The sequence below is a fragment of the Mustelus asterias genome, chromosome 2 (genome assembly GCF_964213995.1).
Source record: "Mustelus asterias chromosome 2, sMusAst1.hap1.1, whole genome shotgun sequence".
NCBI classification, from domain to species: domain Eukaryota; kingdom Metazoa; phylum Chordata; class Chondrichthyes; order Carcharhiniformes; family Triakidae; genus Mustelus; species Mustelus asterias.
The window spans coordinates 37,379,030-37,406,785 of NC_135802.1; the positions used below are offsets into that span (position 1 = coordinate 37,379,030).

At 42.0% G+C, this 27,756-nt stretch overlaps 1 protein-coding gene across 1 annotated transcript in view; it reads right to left on the bottom strand.

Annotated features, from left to right (window-relative positions):
* The window catches only part of svila (supervillin a), a 256,345-nt gene that overhangs the window by 155,969 nt on the left and 72,620 nt on the right, over nt 1–27,756 (bottom strand). Inside the window, exons 3-6 of the mRNA XM_078233529.1 lie at nt 21,172–21,260; nt 5,806–5,863; nt 5,443–5,594; nt 1,080–1,758 (exon numbers count right to left, since the gene is read on the bottom strand). Of these exons, the coding sequence (XP_078089655.1) occupies nt 1,080–1,758; nt 5,443–5,594; nt 5,806–5,863; nt 21,172–21,260 (978 nt within the window). The remainder of the gene's footprint in view (nt 1–1,079; nt 1,759–5,442; nt 5,595–5,805; nt 5,864–21,171; nt 21,261–27,756) is intronic.

Genomic DNA, 27,756 nt, shown 5'->3' on the forward strand with positions numbered 1-27,756 from the left:
GGGAGGGGGAGGGGGAGCGGGAGCCAATGTTAACCATTATGCATTAACTAAAGTAAAATAGGCAACAAAAATATTTTACTACAGCATATTCTAATTTTATTAACATTAAATATATACGTTGCACTAAAAATATGTTCAAAGAGAACATTCAAGGGGATATTGGACAATTTATATAGTTTATCTTTCGCCTTAACATCTTGTTTAGAATTTATTGAATAAAACAACAATTAAATGAGTTAAATTGGATAATGAACTCCTGGATGTAAATTTGCTTTGCCAGTCACTCTGTTGCAACACAGAAAAGTGCCGAATGTTGTTGTTGGCATGGTTAAAATCCCAAACATGTGCACAGCACTGATAATTGCTGCCAGATAACTAGACTTTTTCAATTTCTATTAATAATAGACTGACCTGAATCTAAATTGCATTGCATGAGTAACACAGGGAATATTAGGTTTGAAATGCATGAACCAAACACGCTTATTGGGATTTCACCAAAATGACAGCTAATTGCATCAAATCTTTTGGTGAATCAAACAGCACTTGACCACATTCCCCCAAACTGAACTGAAAAGCAAACATTTATCACATAAGTGCTCTGTTTAAAGTGAGTGATTTCTGTCATCAGGGGCAAATTAGAATATTGAACATGGAGCTCGTGCACCTCACAAATTAAACGAGAATACTCATTTAGAAACAAAAAGAATGTAACCTTACATTAAGCATTTTACCTTAAAGTTGTGGATATTGCCATTTTGGTGACACTGCTGTGATATAACCCTTTGAAATGCGATATAAATATTCCAGAACTTCTGAAGTACATTACTAGAAGTTTTCATTTAATTCTGATGAATAGTAATTAACTGATCCAATTTATTTCCCCATCCATGCCAAAGGTAATCGCGCCCATCAGGGAGTCAGTAAAATACCAAAGCTCCATGATCTGAACATTTGAAGTGTGCACATAGCAATGGTTAATAAGTCTGAGAGGCTGTAGTTAAGCAAATTCAAAGACTATTGGTGATCTGATTAAAGGAAGGTTAATTTGAGATAAGTACATTTCATAAACGTGTTCTTACCCTTGTTTATTCTGCAAATTTTGGGATTGCTCATTAACTGAATTAAACGATTCTGAGAACTGCTTTGGTGATGTAAGTGAAACCCTCTGAGGAGATGGTGGGGAGCCTGGCACATCACTCACAGTGGAATCCTTGGAGTTCGCTGAAGTTTCTTGAATGTATGACTGGCCCAAAATTCTTCCTTTGGCACTTGTTTCAAGGACTTTTTTGTGATTTTCTTTGTTCAATAAAGTTTCTCTCTCTGTGAGATCATTTCCATCCGGCGAGAAACTTTCTTTACGTTCACGAGGTGATAGAGTCCGTGGTTCCCTAACCATTGCATCCCTGGAACTGTGCAATTTAATCAAGTCACTGCTATAATCTTTTTCCGATTGAGATGGCACTTTTTCAGTTAGGTCACTCTCCTTTCGTGCTCTTGGGTATTTGGCTGCAGTACGCCCATCTGGTTCAGAGTCTAAGGCGATTCCATATTTCTCAGCCAGCTGTCTCCTTCTTTCAGCCTTATACTTTGCTATTCGCTCTGCTTTCGCATCTAAAGCTTCAGTGTCCATTCCAACAACATAAGGAGACTCAGTATCCATGTGTTTAACTTCTCCTCGGCATCTAGGTCTCGACTGCCTTTCTGAAGGGGAATCTTCAGTCAGATGATGCTCCAAGCCCTCCTTATTTGATCTTCTAACTGGAAAAAAGAACATTTAAATTGTTAATACTTCCCTTTTCTTTCATCCCGTGACCTCCAAATCTCACATACCGTTTCAGCATGAAAGGTAATCTGGTCGTGGGCTTCGTACAACACCACTCTACAAATGGTCACAGTTGTGTTTCAATTCTTCTACTGTGGAGAGATACCTGACCTCTACTTGGTGCTTCCCCATAGCTTGTTACATAAATCACCACATGGATCTGCTGATGCATACTAAAATAATATTACTCTCTGCAACTACTTGGTAAAGTCCAATACATTATTTTAAAAAAGGGCAGTCGGGTGACGCAAGGTAAACACCGATTCACTTACACTGCTACTTTGATCAAATACCCTACGGTACTCAAAATAGACTTCTAGAAATCACAGCACAGAAGGCAGCCATATGTCCCATTAAACTCTTCATCTGGGGCCATCCACTTTGAAACATTTCCCTGGGATTTTTTCTGTTCTTCCTTTTCAAATTATTTACATAATTCCAAACTGAGTGATGTTACAGACTTTGCCTCAATTGTTTCTTATGGGAAAGCATTCCACATTCTAATGATTTTGTTTGTGGAAATATAATTTAAGTTTTCCCCCTGGAAATATTTCACTGTTTTCCTCTCAAAGCCTTTCATAATTTTGAAAATATTGTCATGAAGATATTCCTTATGCCAAAAAATGATTTTTAATCAAACTGGAAACATGAAATTGACCTTCTAAAAAACAAACTAAAGAGTGACTTGAGTTCGTTGTCAAGACGGCCACCTCATTTGCATTATTATACCTTCCACATTCCATCCCCATTGGGGTGAAGACAGCAAGTCTGCAAAACTGACCAAAGACAATGACTGCCTGAGGCAAATGAGGCACTCCACATCTCTTGCTTCATCAACAAGGCACCTGTGACAATCATCTGAGGTATTCAACTGTTGGAGAAGGGGGAATAAAGGCTAATTGCTTGGACAATGGGATCCTGATTGAAGACAGCTCTCCAGACACTAGCTAATTTAATACAATTGGACTACACAACCATGCTTGAATTACTGGCAGTTGGAGGCGAGGTCGCACAACAAGCCAGCCCTCTGCATGTTTTAAACGCAGGCTTTCCCTGCAAAATTGTATAAAGAACCAAGAAATTAAATTGGTATCCCTCCTGCCCCTCTCTCTACAAGCTTTAGGTCCTGTCAGCTATCGGTGACTCTCTCCATGGGCAGTAGATAGAGACTTTTAAGAAATAACTTAATTCCACAGCTCTCTCTGCAGAAAAACTCTTTTATCCTTTTCTTAAAACGGACCCTAATTTGTCCAACCTATCCTTACCATTTTGTCATGCGTATTTATTTACTTATTTATGTGAGTTTGCGTGCAAGTCGGTGTGTATTTTACTTTTACTTGGATCAATTGAAGCATAATAGAACTAACCTCTTTTCTTGTTAAACTCAAGGTTTAAAGATTTTTTAAAGAAAAAGTTTTGGGTTTTTCTTCATAACTACAACATCTAAAACCTGTGAAAGTTCGCTGTGCTCTTTCCATGTATTCACTAATGTTTTATTTAGCCCTTTTCCTCCTGTCCTGAGCAAGAATGTAATATGTAGCATCCTGCAGTCATCTGTTTCTAAAGATTTTTGGGAAATTATGGTTAGTGGCTCTTTGACTCTTCCCCAACCTCTTTCAGAATTCTAGTCCAGGGTGCATTCCCTCTGGGCCTGGCAAATTTTTTAACAATGTTTTGGGTCCACCAACTTTAATAACGTGTCCTTTTGAATGCTTATTCCCAGTAGAGGCTCATGAACATTCCTGCTGGGTTCTCTTACTGTTGAACATTCATGTGTGTCTGTCAACACTGTATTCCAAAAAGTCCTCTCCATTATAACCACAAACATCCATCTTAACCAAGTCTATTTTAGTGTAGTTTAACACCCCTAAAATGACCGTTCCTACTGGAAATCTCTCTAAACTGCCTACAATATTCATTCTGGACATCTTTCTTCAGTGATCTAGTATCTACTCTCAATATAGTGGCAGATATGTTCAGCCAAGACATATTCCAGCCTGCATTTTATCTCAAATCACCCATTGGGTTAGGTGCCCAATGTACACTCCACTGACTTAAATGGAGAGTAAAATTTGGCAGCGTGCAAGGGGATGTCCATTCCAAAATAAAAACAGAAAATGCTGGATAAACTCAGCAAGTCTGGCAGCATCTGTGGAGAGAGAACACAGTTAACGTTTCAAGTCCATATTACCCTTCTACAGAACTGAAAAAAGATAGAAACGTGGTGAATTATACACTTGGAGGGAGGGGGGCTGAGGCAGAATGGAAAGTCAGTGACTGGTCAGAGCTAAGGAGAGATTGACAAAGATTGGAGATAAGACAAAGGAACTGAAGAGCATTAATTGTTGCTAAGGTAGGATAGCAAGATGTGTTAATAGGAGAACAGAAGTCAGGGCTTAGTGGGAGCATAAGTGAAGAACAAGGGGCAGTGGCCATGTGGGGTGGAGTTGTGTTGGGACAAGCCAGGGGAACCGAACAACAGAAAACAAAATGAGGGAGTCAAGAAGGAGGGGAAAGTACACCGTCTAATGTTGTTGAACTCAGTGTTGAGTTGGGAAAACTGTAACTTGAATAATCGGAAGATTAAGTTAGATCAACGGTAATTTGTTTGTAAAGTTGATAGCATTTTAAAACAAATACATGATCCACACGCCAATTTTATCATCAATTAAACATCATTCAGAACTTACTTCAGAAACGTATAACATTCTAGGAGGAGAAAAGGGGAGTTAATTTCTATGTATGCGGCACGGTAGCACAGTGGTTAGCACTGCTGCTTCACAGCTCCAGGGTCCCGGGTTCGATTCCCGGCTCGGGTCACTGTCTGTGTGGAGTTTGCACATTCTCCTCGTGTCTGCGTGGGTTTCCTCCGGGTGCTCTGGTTTCCTCCCACAATCCAAAGATGTGCGGGTTAGGTTGATTGGCCAGGTTAAAAATTGCCCCTTAGAGTCCTGGGATATGTAGGTTAGAGGGATTAGCGGGTAAAATATGTGGGGGTAGGGCCTGGGTGGGATTGTGGTCGGTGCAGACTCGATGGGCCGAATGGCCTCCTTCTGCACTGTAGGGTTTCTATGATATGCGTATGAGAAGACTATTTTTGTTATTTTCAATATAAGATTGTCAGAAGAAAATGCTTGTACTTCTTTAAAAGAAGTTATAGAATTTGGATGCCAAAACACAAAGGTAGACATGGTGGCGTTGCGGTTAACACTGCTGCCTCATAGCTCCAAGGACCCGAGTTCAATTCCAGCCTCAGGTCACTGTCTGTCTGGAATTTGCACCTTCTCCGTGTGTCTGCGTGGGTTTCCTCCGGGTGCTCCGGGTTCTTCCCGCAGTCTAAAGATGTGCGGGTTAGGTGGCTTGGCTATGGATAGAAATGTGTGAGGTCATGGGGATAGGGCCTGGGTAAAATGCTTTGTCAGAGAGTCGGTGCAGGCTCAATGGGCTGAATGGCCTCTTCGGCACTGTAGGGATTCTATTGTAATCTTAAAGCATAAGAAAAACTAAAATTACTTTTTTTTAAAAATCACCTTCAATGGGAAATGTTAGAGTTTCTATACAAGGTGGGAAATGTTTTGAGCAATGGATCTCATTGGACATAATTCTTAAAACACTCTTACCTAGGGGTGGGCTGCAAGCATCAGAAGCTCGCGTGTATCTAGGAGTATCTTCTTCTAGCAGGCGATGAGTGACTAATTCGCGGCAATTCTGTAACAACACTGGCTGTGTGTCACCTCCAATTCCTTCCAAACGTCTTGCAATTCTTTCTTTCCTGCACAGAATAGTTTCAGAGTTGAAAATGCCGTTGCCTATCAAAACAGTTTCAGAAAATAATCCACAAAGAAAACTAGTGGAATACAGAAACACTCTGAACTGCTCAATGATACCAACAGTGCATTTATTTATAAGTTAAAGTGTAATCCATTTATTGGCATTTTAGTTATTCCATCCAAACTTAAACGTTATTAAAATTCCCTCAATACCTGTTCATTTCCACAGTGGATTTTTGGCCAGCTTCAAAAAGTTTTCGAAGTTCTGAAACTAAGAAATAGTAATACGTAAAAGCATGTCAGATTGCAAGACCCTCCCACAAGAGACCTTCATCAACATTTTGGTTAGTCTACATGATGTAATTCAGTAATCACAACTGTACAGTAGGCAAGATTATTCCAGACAAGTCGTACTATCAATTAAACAGCAAGTACATAATTCAGATTGATCTTCATTGCATTTACTTTCATGGCTACTGCTACAAAACAAATACCTCAGGTACACTGTGCATGATTCATCTTTCTGTGAGTAATATGAAAGCAAGTCCAAATATTTAAAACAATCTCCACTGACATTCTGAAAATAGACCCTTGTTGTAGCTCACATCCTTTCCTTCACTGAAAACCTCAAATGCTTCCTCTTACCAACTGGCCTGATATCTTTACTACATCCACACCCTACCTTGTGCTTATTGTAACACAGTAAGAAGTTTAACAACACCAGGTTAAAGTCCAACAGGTTTATTTGGTAGCAAAAGCCACACAAGCTTTCGAGGCTCTGAGCCCCTTCTTCAGGTGAGTGGGAATTCTGTTCACAAACAGAACTTATAAGACACAGACTCAATTTACATGAATAATGGTTGGAATGCGAATACTTACAACTAATCCAGTCTTTAAGAAACAAAACAATGGGAGTGGAGAGAGCATCAAGACAGGCTAAAAAGATGTGCTAAAAAGATACACATCTTTTTAGCCTGTCTTGATGCTCTCTCCACTCCCATTGTTTTGTTTCTTAAAGACTGGATTAGTTGTAAGTATTCGCATTCCAACCATTATTCATGTAAATTGAGTCTGTGTCTTATAAGTTCTGTTTGTGAACAGAATTCCCACTCACCTGAAGAAGGGGCTCAGAGCCTCGAAAGCTTGTGTGGCTTTTGCTACCAAATAAACCTGTTGGACTTTAACCTGGTGTTGTTAAACTTCTTACTGTGTTTACCCCAGTCCAACGCCGGCATCTCCACATCATTATTGTAACACCACAGGAGATCCAGGAAGGCCTTTATAAAAGGTCTTTTTACTGTTGTCAGAAATGTTGCTTCAAAACAGCTCCTCAGAGATTCCTGTTTAAGATCAGTTCCAAACTGAAAAATTCCCAAGCTCCAAAAGGATTACTTATTTCCGGTACCAGCCCATTTCTGCTATTTCTACTCTCAAGGACAGTCAGGTGACATACCTATGAATTAAGTAATTGAATATCACTTGCTGAATAAACTGGGTCAACTATCAAAAAGCTCAGTGAGTTTAGAAGCCTGGCCACTTGCTTGGCACAAGAAAGTTAAACATCTCCAGCAAACAGTTGATCATAAAATTACTACAAGTTTCCACTGTGCAAGAGATCTGCTCTTCCAAGTGCTGTTGGAAGAAATATCTATTATCCTGGCTGCTGTACTTTAGTGAGCTAATATACTCCAAAAGAAGGCAGACTTGCATTTCTGAAATCACTGGCGGCACAGTGGTTAGCTCGCAGCGCCAGGGACCCAGGGTTCAATTTCGGCCTTGGGTGACTGTCTGTGTGGAATTTGCATGTTCTCCCCGTGTCTGTGTGGGCCCGGGTGGAATTGTTGTCAGTGCAGGCTCAATGGGTTGAATGGCCTCCTTCTGCACTGTAGAGATTCTATAATTCTAACTGAATGTTTGTAAAAGCTTTGTCGGTTGGGAAGCCAAGCCAATTTTTTAACAATACCTATCTACTGAACAATCAGAGCACAATCAATTGACTTGTGGTATTCCAAGTTCCACATCCCCACACAATTCCCTTAAAGCTCACAGATACAGGAGTAGTCCACAATAGTTATGCAACTTTCAGTACAATATCTATGAGAAATTAGCCCTCTTGTAAGCTATTCAAAGTTCTTGAAAAGGAGGAAAAATGTGGATAGAAAAAACGCATTTGCATTTATATAGTTGCATTTATACAGTGCCTTTAACAATCTTAGAATGCTCCAACAAATGCTAGAATGTATATCCTTCCTCCTTCAACATCAGATAAACATTATTGGGTTGAGTGGGAACACCATAAGAGATACCGACACTTAGAATACACATCCTTAGAATACACAGTCCAAAGATGTGTGGGTTAGGTTGACTGGCCATGCTAAAATTGCCCCTTAGTGTCCTGAGATGCGTAGGTTAGAGGGATTAGTGGGTAAAATATGTAAGGATATGGGGTAGGGCCTGGGTGGGATTGTGGTCGGTGCAGACTCGAGGGGCCGAATGGCCTCTTTCTGTACTGTCGGGTTTCTATGATCGATGAAAGTGCAAGTTAAAAAATCTCCAAGTTCCTACAGCTATATCACAACATTCTGTAACTGTCCAAAAGTATGGTTTTATGTTATGCTCACCTCAAGGCCAAGTTTTTTTGAAGGTTCTCCTAGCTGACCTCCTCACTTCCAGTACACAAGAACTACAGTTCATCCAGAATGCAGCGGTGACCTTATCTATTCGAGGACTCAAAATTCCATTACTATGACTCTTACCAAATGTACACATGGCCTCACCTCACCCTACCTCACTGAACCCTGCAGCCCCATTCTCCTGTTTTCACTCCCCATGACATTAATTTACTTCTTAGTCCAAGTCTTCTTTGATAACAGTGGCGTTGGCCAGTTTTCAATCACCATTCCTATGTCCTTTGGAACTGCTCTGCAAAACATTGGTTTCCAGAATTACCAGCGATTTCTCTTTCCAACTGCCCTCAGCCCTATCCCTAAACTCCATTTAAACATACTTTGTCCCCGTGACTTTGTCCCTGTGTCATTCAGTGTCCTTAGTGCTCTCTAATCTGTAAATCTCTGAAGTTTCTTTCCTACATCAGGAACATTATATAAATTTTGGTTTTAGTGTGGTGTGTCCGACTACAGTTGGCCTATTAGTTTATACGGACTGTATTCTGCAACTTGTGTTATCCTTAAAAATTTGTGTATATCTGTGAAGATATAGGTAGGGGTGAAGGAGTATTGCTTTATAGTTAATCTTTTAATGCTTAATAAGTGTTTTATTCTTTTGTTAATGATAATTGGCAGTCTGGTGACTCTCTTCATTCATGGCTCTAGACAAAAAAGTAAAAGTTACAGTCTATTGAGCCAGGATCCCATTCTGGGACCTGACTGCCCAGTAGTAACATCAGCTGAGATTGTAACAGTAGTACTACTACTGCTGAAAGCATTAGCAGAGTCCTGAAGGGTATAGCTGCTAGACATCTGGTGCGGGAACCAACAGGACGGAAAAACTTCCTTGACTTCATCCTCACCAATGAAATTGTCCATGAAAGTACTGGTAAAAGTAACCACCACACAGTCCTTCTGGAAAGGATGTCCCCACATTGATGATACCCTTCAGAGTGTTGTGTAGCACTACCACCTTGATAAGTGGGATCGATTTCAAACAGATGTAGCAACTCAAAACTGGGTCCAGTGGGCCATCAGCAGCAGCAGCAGAATTGCATTCAACCATAATCTGCAGCCTCATGGCCTAGCATATCCTGCACTTTACTATTACCATCAAGCCGGGGATCAATCCTGGTTCAATAAAGAATGCGGGATCATGCTGGAAGCAACACCAGGCATATCTGAAAATCAGATGTTAATCGAGTGCAGCTACAGTACAGGACTACTTGCATGCCAAACAGAGGCAGCTAAGGGATCCAACAACCAATGGATCAGATCAGAGCTGTGCAGTTCTACCACATCCAGTTGCGAAATGTGTTGGATTATTAAATAGCTGGAGGAGGTGGATCTACAAATATCCCCATCCTCAATGAAGGGGAAGTCCAGTACACCAGTGCAAAGGCCATGGCTGAAGCATCTTCAGCCAGAAGTGCCAAGTGGATGATCCATCTCGACTCCTCCTGAGGTCCCCAGCATTACAGAGGCCAGTCATCAGCCAATTAAATTCATTCCAAGTGATATCAAAAACAGAGAGACACTGGATACTACCCCGACTATGGGCCCCAACAACATTCTGACAGCAATACTAAAGGCATGTGCTCCAGAACAATTCGCAACCCTAGCCAAGCTGTTCCAATATGGCTACAACACTGGAAACAACCTGACAATGTGAAAAATTGCCCAGGCACATCCTGTTCACAAAAATCATGACAAGGAACCCTGGCAAAATTGAAGTTAATGGAATCAGGGAAACCTCTCTATTGGTTGGGTCATACCCAGGACAAAGGATGATGGTTGCTGTCGTTGGAGGTCAACCATCTCAGTCCTTGGATGTTGCTGCAGGAGTTCCTCAGGGTAGTGCCATAGGCCCAAACAACTTCAGTTCTTCATCCTTGACCTTCCCTCCAACAGAAGATCAGAAGTAGGGATGTTCCCCGATGATTGTAAAATGTACAGCACCATTCACAACTTCTCAGGTACTGAGCAGTCCATATCCTTATTCAGCAAGACCTGGACAACATTCAAGCTTGGACTGTTAAGAGCCAGTAACATTCATGCCACACAACTGACAATGAATATCTCCAACAAGAGAGAATCTAAACATGTCTCTTTGACATTTAATGGCATTACCAAAGCTGAATCCACCACTATCAACATCCTGGTTTAATATTTATCAGAAACTTAATTGGGCCAGCCACATAAATACCATGGCTACAAGAGCAGGTCAGAGGCTAGGAATGCTGTGGTGAGTAACTTATCTCCTGACTCCCCAACGTCTGTTCACCACTTACAAGGTGCAAGTCAGGAGTGTGATGTAATACTCTCCATTTGCTTGGATGGCAAATACTACAACACCAGAAGTTTGACATCATCCAAGAAAAAGCAGCCTGTTTGATTGGCACTGCATCCATCACCTTAAATATTCACTCCCTACAACCATGATGGACAGTGGCAGCAGTGTGTGCCATCTACAAGATGCACTGCAGCAACTCATCCAAGCTGCTTCAACAACATCTCCCAAAAACGCAATCTCTGCCACCTACATTGAGGAAAAAGGCAGCAGCTGCATTGAACACCACCACCTGCTAGTTCCCCTCAAGCCACACACCATTCTGACTTGGAAATATGTAATAAGTCTTTGGAGGCAGAAGTCCCTTCACCAAAATCCCTTTATTTACAATTCCAACAACAGTACACAGAGTACTAGCAGTTAACCCTCAGGAGTCCCAGAGGAACTGACTCCCGGTTAAACAAAAGGCAGATTCCCCAATTGGCCCATCAATTGACTCCTTAATCAGAGGGTTCATATTCCAATAGGCCAACCTCAATGGCCTGATTGAAGTCATTACAAAATATATCACCCTTCCTTCACTGTCTCTGGGTCAAAAAATTCTGGAACTGCCTCCCCAACAGTATTGCTGATATAGGTATAATGAAGAGCGATTCAAGAAGGTGGCTCACTATCTTCTCAAGAGCAATTAGGGATAGGCAACAATGCTTGCCTAACCAACAATGCCCAAAATTTTATTTTTCAAACTCTATTTTGACTAGTATTTGCTGTTCATACTAATGGCATCAGAGTGCTTCAACTATGCTCTTCTTGGATAATTTTGTATTGTAGATGCAAAATAGCCATTCTACATAACGTTTTCTGCTATTGCATATACTGTAAAGTTGGTACAGTCTGGTGTGTTACTGTTAGCACGATGTAATTCCCAATTGGAATCCTCATAATACAACATAAGTCAGAAACTGCAAAACATTTAATGAGTATAGATTTTTTATCACTTTCTTATGTTTAGCACATTCAGAGTTGTAAATCAATAGCTGGTTCACGATTAAAACAAGTATTTTGAAAGTTGGCTGGGAAACCTAGTACTCCAGAAAGTTACATATGAACATGTGAATTAGGAGCAGGAGGTGGTCACTCGGCCCTTCAAGCCTGATCTGATTGTAACTTGAACTCCACATTCCTACCTATCCCTGATAACCTTTCACTCCCTTGTTAATCAAGAATCAAGAATCTATCCAGCTCTGCCTTAAAAATACTCAAATACTCTGCTTTCACCGCCTTTTGAGCAAGAGAGTTCGAGAGACTCATGACCCTCAGAGAAAAGTTTCTCCACATCTCTGTTTTAAATGAGCAACTCCTTATTTTTAAAGTGACCCCTAGTTCTAGATTCTCTGACAAGAAACATCCTCTCCAAATCCACCCTATCAATACCCCTCAGGATCTTAAAGGTTTTGATCAAGTCGCCTCTTGCTCTTCTAAACTCTAGTGGATACAAACCTAACCTCTAGAACAAGCTTTCCTTATAAGACAACCCATCCATTCCTGGTATTACTCTAGTAAACTTTCTTAACTGCTTCTAACACATTTACATCTTTCCTTAAATAAGGAGACCAATATTGTATATAGTACTTCAAATGTGGCCTCACCAATGCCCTGTATAACTGAAGCATAACCTCCCTACTTTAGTAATTCATTCCCCCCAACAATATACGATGACATTCTATTAGCTTTCTTAATTACTTGTCTTACCTGTATACTAACTTTTTGTGATTCATGCGCTAGTTCACCCAGATCCTTCTGCACCTCAGAGCTTTGCAATCTCTCATCATTGAGATAAGAAGCTTTTTTATTCAGCAAATTTAACAACCATCTTTTCAAGTCCCTTCATCCGAGTCATTTATGTAAATGGTAAAAAGTTGAGGCCTCAGCACTGATTCTTGTGGCACTCCACTTGTCATGTTCTGCCAACCAGAGAAAGACCCATTCTGTTTCCTGTTAGCTAGCAAACCTTCAATTTTTGCTGATATATTACCCCCTACACCATGAGATGTTATTTTCCGCAATAACCTTTGATCTGGCACCTAATCAAATACCTTCTGGAAATCCAAGTACAGTGCATCCACCTTTATCTATAGCACATATGACTCCTTTCAAGAATTCCGCTAAATTGGTTAAACCAGGAGCTTTTATTTTCCACAATACCCTTTATTTTGGCACCTCATCAAATGCTTCTGGAAATTTAAGTACAGTACATCCACCTATTCTCCTTTATTCTCAGCACATGTGAATCCTTTAAAAAACTCCAATAAAATGGTTAAACATAATTTTTCTTTCACAAAACCATGTTGACTCTGCCTAATTGCCTTGAATTCTCCCAATTGCCTTGCGGTAAGATCTCTAAGAATTACTTTTAACATTTTCCGAATGATAGATGTTTGACAAACTGGCCCATAGTTTCCTGCTTTCTATCCCCCTCCCTTTTTGAATAAGGGAGTTACATTTGGTATCTTCCAATCTAATGGAACCTTCCTGAACCTAGGTAATTTTGGAAAATTAAAACCAATGTATCAACTATCTCATTAGCCACTTCTTTCAAGACATCAGAGTGAAGTCCAGAGGATTTGTCAGCTTGCAGATCCACCAATTTGCTTAATACCATTTCCCCCTGGTGACTGTAATTTTCCCGAGTTCCTTTCTCCCTTCCATTTCCTGATTTACATCTGATTTACAGAGTTAACCCAGTACTCCAGAGAGTTAAACCAGTTTGCCTAAGAAATGCTGCTTTAACTGTAGAGGTCACCTGGCATCATCTCCACGCAGTTCCTGTTTATACAGGGCATTAAGAAGCGAATTAGCTCGTATTTCAAGCTGTAATAAGCTACTTTGTTCCAAAGTTACTTTGTGCTAAAGTCCTGAACAGTTCAGTTATTGCACTATAAAAAAGGAAAAGATAAACATACTCCAGACATTTTGCTTAACCTCTTTAACAAAACAAGATAGCTTAGACTCTTATCTAATTTTTGGTAGAGAATCTCTTGCAATGGCTTCCCTTTCTGCTCCCGCACCATTATCTCTGGTACCCCCAAAGATCAATCCTTGCCCCACACCCCACCTTCCAACAGACCTCCCTCCTATTTTTTATCAAATGCTGCTTTTTGGAGATATCATCTAAAAGAACGGAGTTAAGTTTTTGCATGTGTGTTAATGACATCTAGCTCCATCCTAGCCACCTCCTTTTCCAACCTCGAGTTCTGGATGAGCAGAATTTATTCGAATTAAATATTGGAACACTGAAGCCACTGTTTTTGGCTGCCACTTCGAACTCCGTCTCCTGGCTACCGATTCCACCCCTCTCCTGGCAACAGTCTGAGATTAAGTCAGCTGGTTTGCAACCTTGATGTCACATTTGACCCAAGATAGGTTTCAGACCTCATATTCATACCAACTCTCACAGCCTTGACCCTCCCTATCTCTGTAAGCTTCTCCAAATCACAACCCTTCGATACTTCTGCACTTCTGTATTATGACCTCTTGTGCATTTCCAATTATAATTGCTCCACTATTTGTGGCCACAGGACATTCTTTGGCTGCCTGGGATTCCCACCTTGCATCAGTCAGCCTCTCCACCTCATTCCCCTGCTTTAAGACATTTCTCAAAAGCTACATCTTTGATCAAGATTTTGGTCATCTGTCTAATAATGTGGCTCGGTGTCATTCCTTTATGATGTTTTATAATGTTCCTGTGAAGCACCTTGGGATGTATCAGTACATTAAAGGCGCTGTACAAGTTGTTGCTGTGGCTTCTTAAAGCTTGCTTTTAAATTTTGATAAGGTCACAGGTAGAATATATGCCAAAGTTCTGCTATAAAATCACACCTATTGAAACCAGTAACATTTTCACAGGGGATCTTGCATATTGCTTTCAAAAATTCATTTAATTTTAAAAATAGAAATGGAGCTGGGATGTGGGAGGAGAAATATGCTTGACAAAATTAAAGAAACAGGCAATTAAAAAGCTCTAACCTCTGTTTCCACTCAACAATCACTGAAGTGGGTTTTTTTTAAAGTTAGCGCATTATTCCAGAGGACGAAACATGATAAATCAGTAGATAAGGGACATTGATTTAGGAATTATAAAAGGAAAGGTTAGAAGAATATTTTCCCACTGAGGTTATCAGAGCATGGAATATTTAACCTCAGTGTCTACTGAGGGTTCATGCAATATCATTTAAATGCAAGATGAATATAAAGGGATAATGGGGAAAGGGGAACACAGTGGGATTGGGGTGGACTATTTTATACCAACATTCTGCTCCTAAGGAGCATCATCTGAAAAATTTCCATTTGCACATTTACAACAGCCTACTTCACCACCACCTCCTTCAACTCCTCCAATATCTCGGACTTGTCTCTGTTTGTTGGACAACTAATACTGGATGTGCAGAGATTTCCTTCCATTAAACATTGGGAAGATTGAAACCATGATCTTCAGCATCTGTCCAAAATTCCAAGCCCTTGTCACGGGTTCCGTGCTCCTCACCAACCCCAACTCAGGCTGAACCAGAGCATCTGCAACCTCAGCATTTTAGCTGACCATGAGCTGAGCTTCCAGCCCCATCATCAAGACTCGCTCCTTCCACTTCTGTAGTTTTGCCCATCTCAGTCCCTGCCTCAGCCCATCTATTGATGGTCCTCATCCCTGCTATTACCTCCACACCTGACCACTCCATATAGATTGAAAATGAAAATGACCATCTTCAGGCTCAAATCCCCCTCTGGCCTTCGCCTGTCTAGGTCCTAACCATTTGAATTATCTCTTTAAACTCCTCCTCCCTCTCTCTGGTCCTTAAAACCCAAGATGTTCCTTAAAACCTATCCCTTTGAGCAAGATGTCCTAATATCTTGTTCTTTGGCACAGTGTAATTTTATTCATCCAATTATATTTCTGTGAAACACCACAGGACATTCTTTAAAGGCACAATATAAATGCAAGTTGTTGTTGGAATGGCAGTCTGCACTAATTGAAGACTGAGCTCCTTTTATGCTTTGCGTTAATAGCTGAAACTTTAGTGATTTCTTGCACTTTCCTCCATCACTTCAATGTTGATATTCTTTCTTACCCAGAGGTTCACGACTGGATTTTAACTGGTGAGATGCAGTTACTATACTTGCCCACATAAATAATTTATTTCTGACTTCAAAAATAAATCTCTTAAAAGTATTTGTGTAGAAGAGCTGTACCACAAGACCACCAAGTGGACTGAGGGAGAAAAGTGTTTCATCATTCGGCAATAGACTTCAGAAAAAGATAAAAACAAAATTGCTAGCACTGCCAAATTTATTGATATAGTGCATAATCTTGCACTAAATTCTATTACCTATTGGAGCATACAAATTAGGAGCAGAAGTAGACCACATGGTCCCTTTAGCCTGCTCCAACATTTATAGGACCATAGCTGATCTGACTGTGGCCTCAACTGCACTTTCCTATCGATCCCTCTATACCCTTTGACTTAGGTAGGCTCAGTAAAAAGCATATTACATAACACCATTGCAAATATGGTCATGCCATAGTGGTAAGTGTCCTAAGTGAAGCAAGCAACGCAGCACTCCACCATACACTAAAAATAATATTAAGCACTTCCTTCATGCCCCAGATTTTAGCCTAATTCAAATGTCTGCATCATAGCTCTTTAAAGGCAACATTTTAATACTACTTAAGTATGATGGAAGGCACAAATATATCATAGAACCATAGAAAATTACAACTCAGAAACAGGCCTTTTGGCCCTTCTTGTCTGTGCCGAACCATTTTTTTTGCCTAGTCCCACTGACCTGCACTTGGACCATATCCCTCCACACCCCTCTCATCCATGAACCTGTCCAAGTTTTTCTTAAATGTTAAAAGTGACCCCGCATTTACCACTTTATCCGGCAGCTCATTCCACACTCCCACCACTCTCTGCGTGTAGAAGCCCCCCCTAATTTTCCCTTTAAACTTTTCTCCTTTCACCCTTACCCATGCCCTCTGGTTTTTTTCTCCCCAAGCCTCAGCGGAAAAAGCCTGCTTGCATTCACTCTATCTATACCCATCAAAATCTTATACACCTCTATCAAATCTCCCCTCAATCTTTTACGCTCCAGGGAATAAGGTCCCAACCTATTCAATCTCTCTCTGTAACTCAGCTTCTCAAAATACTATATTGCAGTACTATACCTGTAGTGGGCCTTATTAACTAAGGATAGCAAAAGAGATTGCCATCTATTACTGGGTGTCCTAACTGAAGGTGCTAATTTGAAGAAATTCATCAGCAAAGTTGTTCTGGGTACTCAAGTTCAAATCACAGCAGTGATTTCTAGGGGAAGAACTTTGTTCGCATCGCGTCGTTTTATGTTCACCTCTGCCAAACCCCTATTGGACTTTAGAGATACATGACTAAAGGAAAATGGTTGATAAGCAACTACTTCAAAAGACGCCTTTCAAGGGATTAAAAGTCCCATAGGTCCCAAAGCTGAACTTCTCAACTTAGTGCCTGGATTTATTATTATTTGGATATGTAAGCCTGTTAGGCTTGCCAGACTGTTTTTTCCAGATGTCTAAGTTGGCACCAAAACATATCAATAGTTCTCAATCGATAACTGGGGCATGGCCTGCACACCATCCCTCAATATCAATGAAGGATGTCAGAATTCAAATCAAATCAAAATGGGCATCGTGCAAACAAATTTTCCTCCCTGTCCACTTGTTTCCACACTCTTCTCTCACCTACCCACCCGCCCAGTGATTTCCGTCACTGGAAAGTGTTGCTCCTACCTGAGTCAAAGGGTATGGGGGGGATCGATAGAAAAGTGCAGCTGAGACCACAGTCAGATCAGCTATGGTCCTATAAATGTGCTTACGTGCTTCGAATAGTACCCATCCTCCACATACCATAGAAATATAGTCCAGCAGATGATTTGCAAAAAACATGAGCATGCACATGAGATCAATGTGACATTATAAATAGGCGGTCCTTTCTCTTGTACCAAACAATGCCCAAAATCTGCAATATTCTACCAGTTCCTTTTGATCTGAAGCTAAACTGAGATCTAGCCATTTAACAGACTGGCTCCTCGTCTAAAACTACACCTTTGAAGAGTTGCCTGGAAAGAATGGGTGGAAATGATTATGCACACAGGTTGTATATTAGTTGAAAAAATGAGGACTCTGCCAGGAATTTAATCTATCACTTGATTATTCTGCATTCTCCAAAGTCTATGGCGCCAAATAGTGTAAAATTAGTGAGGATCGACTTTACTATATGTTCCAGCATCAATCCAATCAATCCGCCAAAGACAATACCCTCTGATTCAAGGTAGATGGTATTACTTAATGAATATATGCATATTCATCCAGTCAGTCATATGCTAAACAGCTGGAAACTTGGATGTCAAAGAAGCAGTTGAGAAATGGATAAAATTAACCTTGTCCTGTATCCTATGCAGGGTGGTAGCAGTATAGGATTTGTCTTGTCTTTGCACTGTTAGGAGCTTCTGGAATGATCAAAATTGTTTTCTGCAACAGCTAAAATTTAGGAACATCTAAATATTGTAAATAGTATCCTTAGGTAGCATTAGGTAAAATAATTTTTAAACCCAAACAAAAAGGAAAAACGAGTTCTAGTTGTAATACCCTAGATGAGCTGTAAGGACCGTTTTGCCTAAACAAAAGATCAAATGCGGATGATCACTGCACAGTTGGCACCTTTGACAACCGACCCATGTCAATTACAGTTCCCCAGGGACACATTCTCTGTGATGAGTCTAGAATGATGTGGAGATGCCGGCGTTGGACTGGGGTAAACACAGTAAGAAGTTTAACAACACCAGGTTAAAGTCCAACAGGTTTATTTGGTAGCAAAAGCCACACAAGCTTTCGGAGCTCTAAGCCCCTTCTTCAGGTGAGTGGGAATTCTGTTCACAAACAGAGCTTATAAAGACACAGACTCAATTTACATGAATAATGGTTGGAATGCGAATACTTACAACTAATCAAGTCTTTAAGAAACAAAACAATGGGAGTGGAGAGAGCATCAAGACAGGCTAAAAAGATGTGTATTGTCTCCAGACAAGACAGCCAGTGAAACTCTGCAGGTCCACGCAACTGTGGGAGTTACAAATAGTGTGACATGAACCCAATATCCCGGTTGAGGCCGTCCTCGTGTGTGCGGAACTTGGCTATCAGTTTCTGCTCAGCGACTCTGCGCTGTCGTGTGTCGCGAAGGCCGCCTTGGAGAACGCTTACCCGAATATCAGAGGCCGAATGCCCGTGACCGCTGAAGTGCTTCCCAACAGGAATCACCAGGCAAGACTGTTCTCTTCCTGTTGGGGAGCACTTCAGCGGTCACGGGCATTCGGCCTCTGATATTCGGGTAAGCGTTCTCCAAGGCGGCCTTCGCGACACACGACAGCGCAGAGTCGCTGAGCAGAAACTGATAGCCAAGTTCCACACACACGAGGACGGCCTCAACCGGGATATTGGGTTCATGTCACACTATTTGTAACTCCCACAGTTGCGTGGACCTGCAGAGTTTCACTGGCTGTCTTGTCTGGAGACAATACACATCTTTTTAGCCTGTCTTGATGCTCTCTCCACTCACATTGTTTTGTTTCTTAAAGACTTGATTAGTTGTAAGTATTCGCATTCCAACCATTATTCATGTAAATTGAGTCTGTGTCTTTATAAGCTCTGTTTGTGAACAGAATTCCCACTCACCTGAAGAAGGGGCTTAGAGCTCCGAAAGCTTGTGTGGCTTTTGCTACCAAATAAACCTGTTGGACTTTAACCTGGTGTTGTTAAACTTCTTACTATGAGTCTAGAATGACAGAGTGCCTTAGCCCCCTGCATAAGATAGCTGGTTTCCATCAGCTTTATTTACTTTCTATTGCCGGAAGCTTCCTGGGCCAGTTTGGGAGGGCTTCAAGGTAGGGGATGGGCCAAGGGAGCAGTTTCAGAGAAACATGCTTCAGCTCAGCAGCCCAAGATGTTCTCATCTCCTGATCATCTCACTGGAGCTGGGTCAGCAACAACAGAGGCTACCTGCCTGCCAGCAGAGGTTGGTCAACCTGTATGATTAACTGCCCATTTGTGGCCTGACTGGAATCTTCCCGGCAGTGGATGGGCCTCCCCATTGAGGGCCAAAACTGGCTGGCCCCTTAAAGCAGCTTGCTGGCAACTGGCCTATGGACCTGTGCCACATCCTTGTTTAAACCCCCTCCTCACAGGGGTCAGAGCAATCAGTGAGCCACAGCTGCGGCCAGCAGACATCCTGTGGAGGAGTTTCTCCTCCGCAGGAGTGGCCTGGCAGCTGTAGCCAATGTTTATTTAATAAACTGAAGAGCTCCTCAAAGGGTGCCTCAAGATAGAGGTGTCCATGCACTCCTCATCCTGCAGTGCCAGGTTTGCTGATCTTCCAAGGTTACAGACCCTCTGGTTGGACCTGCAGCCTCAGGAACACCCACCAGTCAACCTTAATTGGAAGGAGGACCCAGAGGCAGCCTCTTAATTGGCCACCTTCAGGAGGATTGGGGAGGCAGTAGTGGAGTGATATTGTCACTGGACTAGTAATCCAGAGACTCAGGGTTCACTGCAGATGGTGAAATTTGAAGTCAATAAGAATATGGAATTAAAAGTCTAATGATAACCATGAAAGCATTGTCAATTGTCATAAAAACCCATCTGTTGCACTAATGTCCTTTAGGGAAAGAAATCTGCCATTCTTACCTGGTCTGGCGGACAGACCCACATCAATGTGGTTGACTCTTAACTGCTCCTTCAAGAGCAATTAGGGATGGGCAATAAATGCTGGCCCAACCAGCAACACCCCCATCCCATGAACAAATTTTTAAAAATCTCAGAGGTGAGTGTGCCAACTGTCAGTGTTGAGTCAAGACTCAGAAATGTTCCCATATATTTTGTAAAAGTGCTTATAATCAGGAAACTGTTGTGAATTTCATAAAAGAAAGCATAAAAGTTGGAATCAACTTTGTTCTCGCTAATTATTTCTGAAAAGTGGCGGTGGACTTTACCCCAAATTATTGGTGACGGCAACACAGAATCATAATCTGCTGGATGTGTGAGTGGAAATTTACTAACACAGTGGCAAACTTCCTGAGGGAACAGAATTAGGAAACCCAAGTGCAGCGCTGCCAACTTACATTGTTCCTTTCTCATGTACATGTTCAATGTCTGGTTCCCTCATTACAGATCAAACTGAGCTGCTTTCCTATATCATGTGGGGGAGGTTCAAAAGAAGAACATCAACAGTACAATTATCCCAAATGTTATACCCTGAAACATACATCAATTCTTCAACTTCTTCCTTGGATGCTGAGTTCTGCATCATTACAAACCCGCAGTTGATGGGGACATAGAAAATAAAACTTTGTACCTAAATTATGTACTTTTTTGTCCAATGAACATTCATGGCCTGGCGGCCTTCAAACAGAACTTTATCCAATTTCATCTTGGTGTATTTCATCTGACAATTAACTGCTGATCTTAATGCTCATCTGGTGAATTGGTTACTTTTGCACCAAAATAAACAATCTCAGTTCCTTCAAAGTATCAAAGTTACCAACCTTTAGGAAGTACAGCAAGTAGATTAGCGTCGATATCTTTTGTTTTCTTGGCAATTTCTTTGTCTTCGAAAGAAAACTCCTTCTGGAAACTAAAAACAAAAATGTGTGTCTTATTTTGGTGATTCCTTCATATTTAAAATTCACCATCTGTGAGATCATTTTGGTTTGTACCTTTGCAAACTTATGACATCCAAAAGTAGTGGGGTTGCTGATCTCAATAGATGAAGATGTTACAAAAAGCCTCAGCACTCCTAAATGAGGAAGAAAAAAGTAACCGGTTCTAACTCCCAACCTCCAATTACCAGCTAGTAACTCTTGCCAAAAGTGATGTGTTGTAATTGTAGAGGGCAGCAGCAATACTGGTGGTAGCAGTATCTTTCAGGATTCAATACCCTAATAATTGCTGTTAAGGCTTACACATGAATAAATTCCACTTGAGCATGACATTAGAGCATCCCCTGTTCCCATGGCATTAAACAAAGTGAGAAGCCAACATCCTGCTGAGAAAAACACTCTTCTACTGATGCAAATATAATACTTATTCGTTGCGAACAGCAGAGGCACTGTGTGTGCAGGAGTTAAATTTGACCAATATTTTTACTGATAGGAGAATATTTTGTTTAGATAGTTCTAATTCCAGTAATGAGCAATACAGTGTGATATTAAACCCTTGCTGTTTGTCATTTTCATAAATGACCTGGATGAGGAAGTGGAGGGATGGGTTGGTAAGTTTGCTGACGACACCAAGGTAGGTGGTGTTGTGGATAGTTTGGAGGGATGTCAGAAGTTGCAGCGAGACATAGATAGAATGCAAGACTGGGCGGAGAAGTGGCAGATGGACTTCAACCCGGATAAGTGTGTAGTGATCCATTTTGGCAGATCCAATGGGATGAAGCAGCAGTATAATATGAAGGGTACCATTCTTAGCAGTGTAGAGGATCAGAAGGACCTTGGGGTCCGGGTCCATAGGACTCTTAAATCGGCCTCGCAGGTGGAGGATGCGGTCAAGAAGGCGTACGGCGTACTAGCCTTCATTAATCGAGGGATTGAGTTTAGGAGTCGGGAGATAATGCTGCAGCTTTATAGGACCCTGGTTAGACCCCACTTGGAGTACTGCGCGCAGTTCTGGTCACCTCATTACAGGAAAGATGTTGAAGCCATTGAAAGGGTGCAGAGGAGATTTACAAGGATGTTGCCTGGATTGGGGGGCATGCCTTATGAGGATAGGTTGAGGGAGCTTGGTCTCTTCTCCCTGGAGAGACGAAGGATGAGAGGTGACCTGATAGAGGTTTACAAGATGTTGAGAGGCCTGGATAGGGTAGACTCTCAGAGGCTATTTCCAAGGGCTGAAATGGTTGCTACGAGAGGACACAGGTTTAAGGTGCTGGGGGGTAGGTACAGAGGAGATGTCAGGGGTAAGTTTTTCACTCAGAGGGTGGTGGGTGAGTGGAACCGGCTGACGTCGGTGGTGGTGGAGGCAAACTCGTTGGGGTCTTTTAAGAGACTTCTGGATGAGTACATGGGATTTAATGGGATTGAGGGCTATAGATGGGCCTAGAGGTAGGGATATGATCGGCGCAACTTGTGGGCCGAAGGGCCTGTTTGTGCTGTGGCTTTCTATGTTCTATATAAATGCACCGATAACCAGAAATAATTACAATTTTGCAAATACACATGTTGGAAAAAGGCAAAAATGTTAATTCATCATTAACCTTTTTCATCAAGCTACTCAAGTCCTTTCCTAGAGACATTTGCTGATCGTTTTGCTGAGAAGTCAGCAAGCTCCCTTTCAATTCTGCAATTAATCAATATTCATTGTGCTTACAAATAACTCAAGAAGCTACTCTTAATAAGCTAATTAATGAGATAGATAACAGTTTTTAATCTAAAACTCATTGCTTACATGGTATGATTTCTCTACAATGGCTACACTTCAAAACTACACCGAACACTTCAAACTTCCTGATGACATTGAAGGTGTTGATGAATATAACTGGTTTTCTTTTCTTTCCTCCCAAAATAGGCTCTTCTTTCAACCTCTTCTTCCTATCAGCACATCACAAGCTCCCATAACATTTTGCACTTCAGTGATCTAATATTTGGAACTCTCTGAATCCATTCCTTTGTTTAATGACCTAAACTGAGTGTATGCCACATTTGATCTCAATACTTTACAATGCTGGTATAATTCCTGGAGTCCATGCAGGTCTGCACAGGAAACTACGTTTGCTCCTGCAATCACTGTGAGAAAAGGAACTTTCAGTCTTGAGATTGCTGGCCAAAAATTATGCTCGAGAAGTTAAATTACTATTCTGTCACGAACAGGTCAATTTACCATCATATGGAGAGGCAGCTAACACTGGTGAAGTGCAAAATAGGAGGTCATTAATGCTGTGTGTCCAGGATAACCACACAGTGCAGAGAATGTCTGACTGTCTGCATTCAAAGTCACACGATATCCGAGCTCGAGAAGCAGTTGAAACTCCGACATATGGTTGAAGGATTCATGGAATTCTTAGTCCAAGAGGTGAAAACTATGCAGGCAGAGAAAGTAAGAGGGAAAAGGCTTTACAATGGAGTAGGAAGAAGGACTGGAAGCTGTGCAGGAATCCGATAACTGTTGGATTGGTAAAATAAGTCTTTGACACCAGGGACAATAGCAACTCAGAGTCAAGGTGGCACAAAGAATGCCGTGGCACCATGATGTAAGTAGTTGCCAGAAGGAAGAAATAATAGTACATTGTATAGACAAAAGAACAGATATACTTTTTCAGTTACAGAATAGTGCCTGGCCCCTTGAGTATCAGGGCAGTGGATAGAATGGAGCAGGTGCAAAATAAATCAGAGGAAACAACCCAGCAAAAGCTACGGCTCATCTTTATATCAGCAATAAAGGAATGAACATAACCAAGTTTGGAGACAGATTAAACATTAAGGATTTGAGAGTAGTCTCAGGATTAGTCTCAGCACCATACAATAGTCAGAAAAAGAATGCAGCTACAGTATACAGGTACAGTCTCGTCACTGGACACAGGTGAGGTCCCAGAGGATTGGAGGATAGCTAATGTGGTCCCGTTATTTAAGAAGGGTAGGAAGGATAACCCAGGAAATTATAGGCCGGTGAGCTTGACGTCCATGGTAGGGAAGTTGTTGGAAAGGATTCTTAGAGATAGGATGTATGCGCATTTAGAAAGGAATAAACTCATTAACGATAGCATGGTTTTGTGAGAGGGAGGTCATGCCTCACTAACCTGGTGGAGTTTTTTGAAGAAGTGACTACAATGGTTGATGAGGGAAGAGCCGTGGATGTCGTCTATATGGACTTTAGTAAAGCGTTTGACAAAGTCCCTCATGGTAGGTTGGTGAAAAAGGTTGGATCTCATGGGATAAGGGGGGAGGTGGCTAGATGGGTGGAGAACTGGCTTGGTCACAGAAGACAGAGGGTGGTAGTGGAAAGGTCTTTTTCCGGCTGGATGCCTGTGACTAGTGGTGTTCCGCAGGGCTCTGTATTGGGACCTCTGCTGTTTGTGATTTATATAAACGATCTGGAAGAAGGTGTAACTGGGGTGATCAGTAAGTTTGCGGATGACATGAAAATGGCTGGACTTGCAGATAGTGAGGAACATTGTCAGAGGCTACAGAAGGATATAGATAGGCTGGAAATTTGGGCAAAGAAATGGCAGATGGAGTTCAATCCAGATCAATGCGAAGTGATGCATTTTGGTAGAACTAACGTAGTGGGGAGCTATACGATGAATGGCAGAACCATAAAGGGTGTAGATACGCAGAGGGACCTGGGTGTACAAGTCCACAAATCCTTGAAGGTGACGTCACAGGTGGAGGAGGTAGTGAATAAGGCATATGGCATGCTTGCCTTTATAGGACAGGGCATAGAGTATAAAAGTTGGGGTCTGATGTTGCAGTTGTATAGAACGTTGGTTCGGCCGCATTTGGAATACTGCGCCCAGTTCTGGTCGCCACACTACCAGAAGGACATGGAGGCTTTAGAGAGAGTGCAAAGGAGGTTTGCCAGGATGTTGCCTGGTATGGAGGGGCTTAGTTATGAGGAGAGATTGGGTAAACTGGGGTTGTTCTCACTGGAAAGACGGAGGATGAGGGGTGACCTAATAGAGGTGTATAAAATTATGAAAGGCATAGATAGGGTGAACGGTGGGGAAGCTTTTTCCCAGGTCGGTGGTGACGTTCACGAGGGGTCATAGGTTCAAGGTGAGGGGGGGGTGGGGGGGGGAAGAAAGAGGGTGGGGGAAGGTTTAACATGGATATCAGAAGGACGTATTTTACAGAGGGTGGTGGGGGCCTGGAATGCGCTGCCGGGCAAGGTGGTGGAGGCGGACACACTGGGAATGTTTAAGACTTATCTAGATAGCCACATGAACGGAATGAGAGTGGAGGGATACAAAAAAATGGTCTAGTTTGGACCAGGAAGCGGCGCGGGCTTGGAGGGCCGAAGGGCCTTGTTCCTGTGCTGTATTGTTCTTTGTTCATCTATGATTATGATATTAGATTCACAATCCAGAGATTGTGCATTTAAGGTTGTGAAATTAAGTTTGATAAAGCTGGAAATTTGAGAGTTGACACCACAAAAAGAATAAAATCTTGAATTTTGCTGTTTGGTTAAAATAAAACAGCAAGTTCACTAATGTCCTTTAGCGATGAGAATCTGCTACTCCTACTCAACCTGGTCCATACCATACAACCTAAACGTAACACATCCTGAAGCGCAGTAAATGGCAGAACCCTTAAGAGTATTGATAGGCAAAGGTATCTGGGTGTACAGGTACACAGGTCACTGAAAGTGGCAATATAGGTGGAGAAGGTAGTCAAGAAGGCATACGGCATGCTTGCCTTCATCGGTTGGGGCATTGAGTTTAAAAATTGGCAAGTCATGTTGCAACTTTATAGAACCTTAGTTGGGCCGTACTTGGAATATAGTGTTCAATTCTGGTCGCCACACTACCAGAAGGATGGGGAGGCTTTGGAGAGGGTACAGAAAAGATTTACCAGGATGTTGCCTGGTATGGAAGGCATTAGCTACGAGGAGAGGTTGGAGAAACTTGGTTTATTCTCACTGGAACGATGGAGGTTGAGGGGCGACCTGATAGAAGTCTACAAGATTATGAGAGGCATGGACAGACTGGATAGTCAGAAGCTTTTTCCCAGGGTGGAAGAGTCAATTACTAGGGGCACAGGTTTAAGGCGCAAGGGGCAAGGTTTAAAGGAGATGTACGAGGCAGATTTTTTACACAGAGGGTGGTGGGTGCCTGGAACTCGCTGCCGGGGGAGGTAGTGGAAGCGGATACGGTAGTGACATTTAAGGGGCGTCTTGACAAATACATGAATAGGATGGGAATAGTGAGATATGGTCCCCGGAAGGGTAGGGGGTTTTAGGTAAGTCGGGCAGCATGGTCGGTGCAGGCTTGGAGGGCCGAAGGGCCTGTTCCTGTGCTGTAATTTTCTTTGTGCCGACCAATTTCTCAAATTTCGAGGATACACTAATATCGTCCACATTCCAAGAACAAATATAAAAATAAGATAATGGTGTCCTTTCTATTCATTCAAGGGATGTGGGCGTCGCTGGCTGGGCCAGCATTCATTGCCCATCCCTAAATGCTCTCAAGAAGGTGGTGGTGAGCTGCCTTCTTGAACTGTTGCAGTCCATGTGGAGTAGGTATCGCATTGCCATTAGGGAGGGAGTTCCAGGATTTTGACCCCGTGACAGTGAAGGGATGGTGATATATTTCCAAGTCAAGATGATGTGTGACTTGGAGGGGAACTTCCAGGTGGTGTTCCCATATATCTACTGCTCCTGTCCTTCTAGATGTTATTGGTTGTGGGTTTAGAAGGTGTTGTCTAAGGAGCCTTGGTGAGTTTGTGCAATGTATCTTGTAGAAGGTGCACATTGTTGCCACTGTGCATTGGAGGTGGAGGGGTTGAAGGTTTGTGGTTGGGGTACCAATCAAGCGGGCTGCTTTGTCCTGGATGGTGTCAAACTTCTTGTGCATTGTTGGAGCTGCATTCATCCAGGTAAGTGGGCAGTATTCCATCACACTCCTGACTTGTGCCTTGAAGATAGCGGACGGACTTTGGGAAGGCAGGAAGTGAATTACTCACCACAGTATTCCTAGCCTGTGACCAGCTCTTGTAGCTCCAGTATTAATATTGCTAGTCCAATTGAGTTTCTAGTCAATGGTAACCCTCAGGATGTTGGTAGTGGGGAATTCAGCGATGGTAATGCTGGTGAATGTTAAGGGTCATTAAATGCACGGCAGGACAAGTTCTGAGACTTGGGAATGAATTTGGAACAGGAGTGTCTTTTTAAGGGTATGGCTGGCTTCAGCTAAATAGGGCTGCTCTAATGCCCTCACTAAGGAGTGGGAAGAGTTTGAGGAATACTTCTGAAACAGGAATCGCAACATTAGTATGCTCAATGTTTAACTTGAAGAGCAAGCTACACATATGAAAAGTAACAGAAAAGCCCATTTCAATTAGTGTAAAATAGGGAACTTCAAAAAATCTGAAGAGTAAACCTGGCAGATCAGACAGTACACAAATATGGGAAATGTC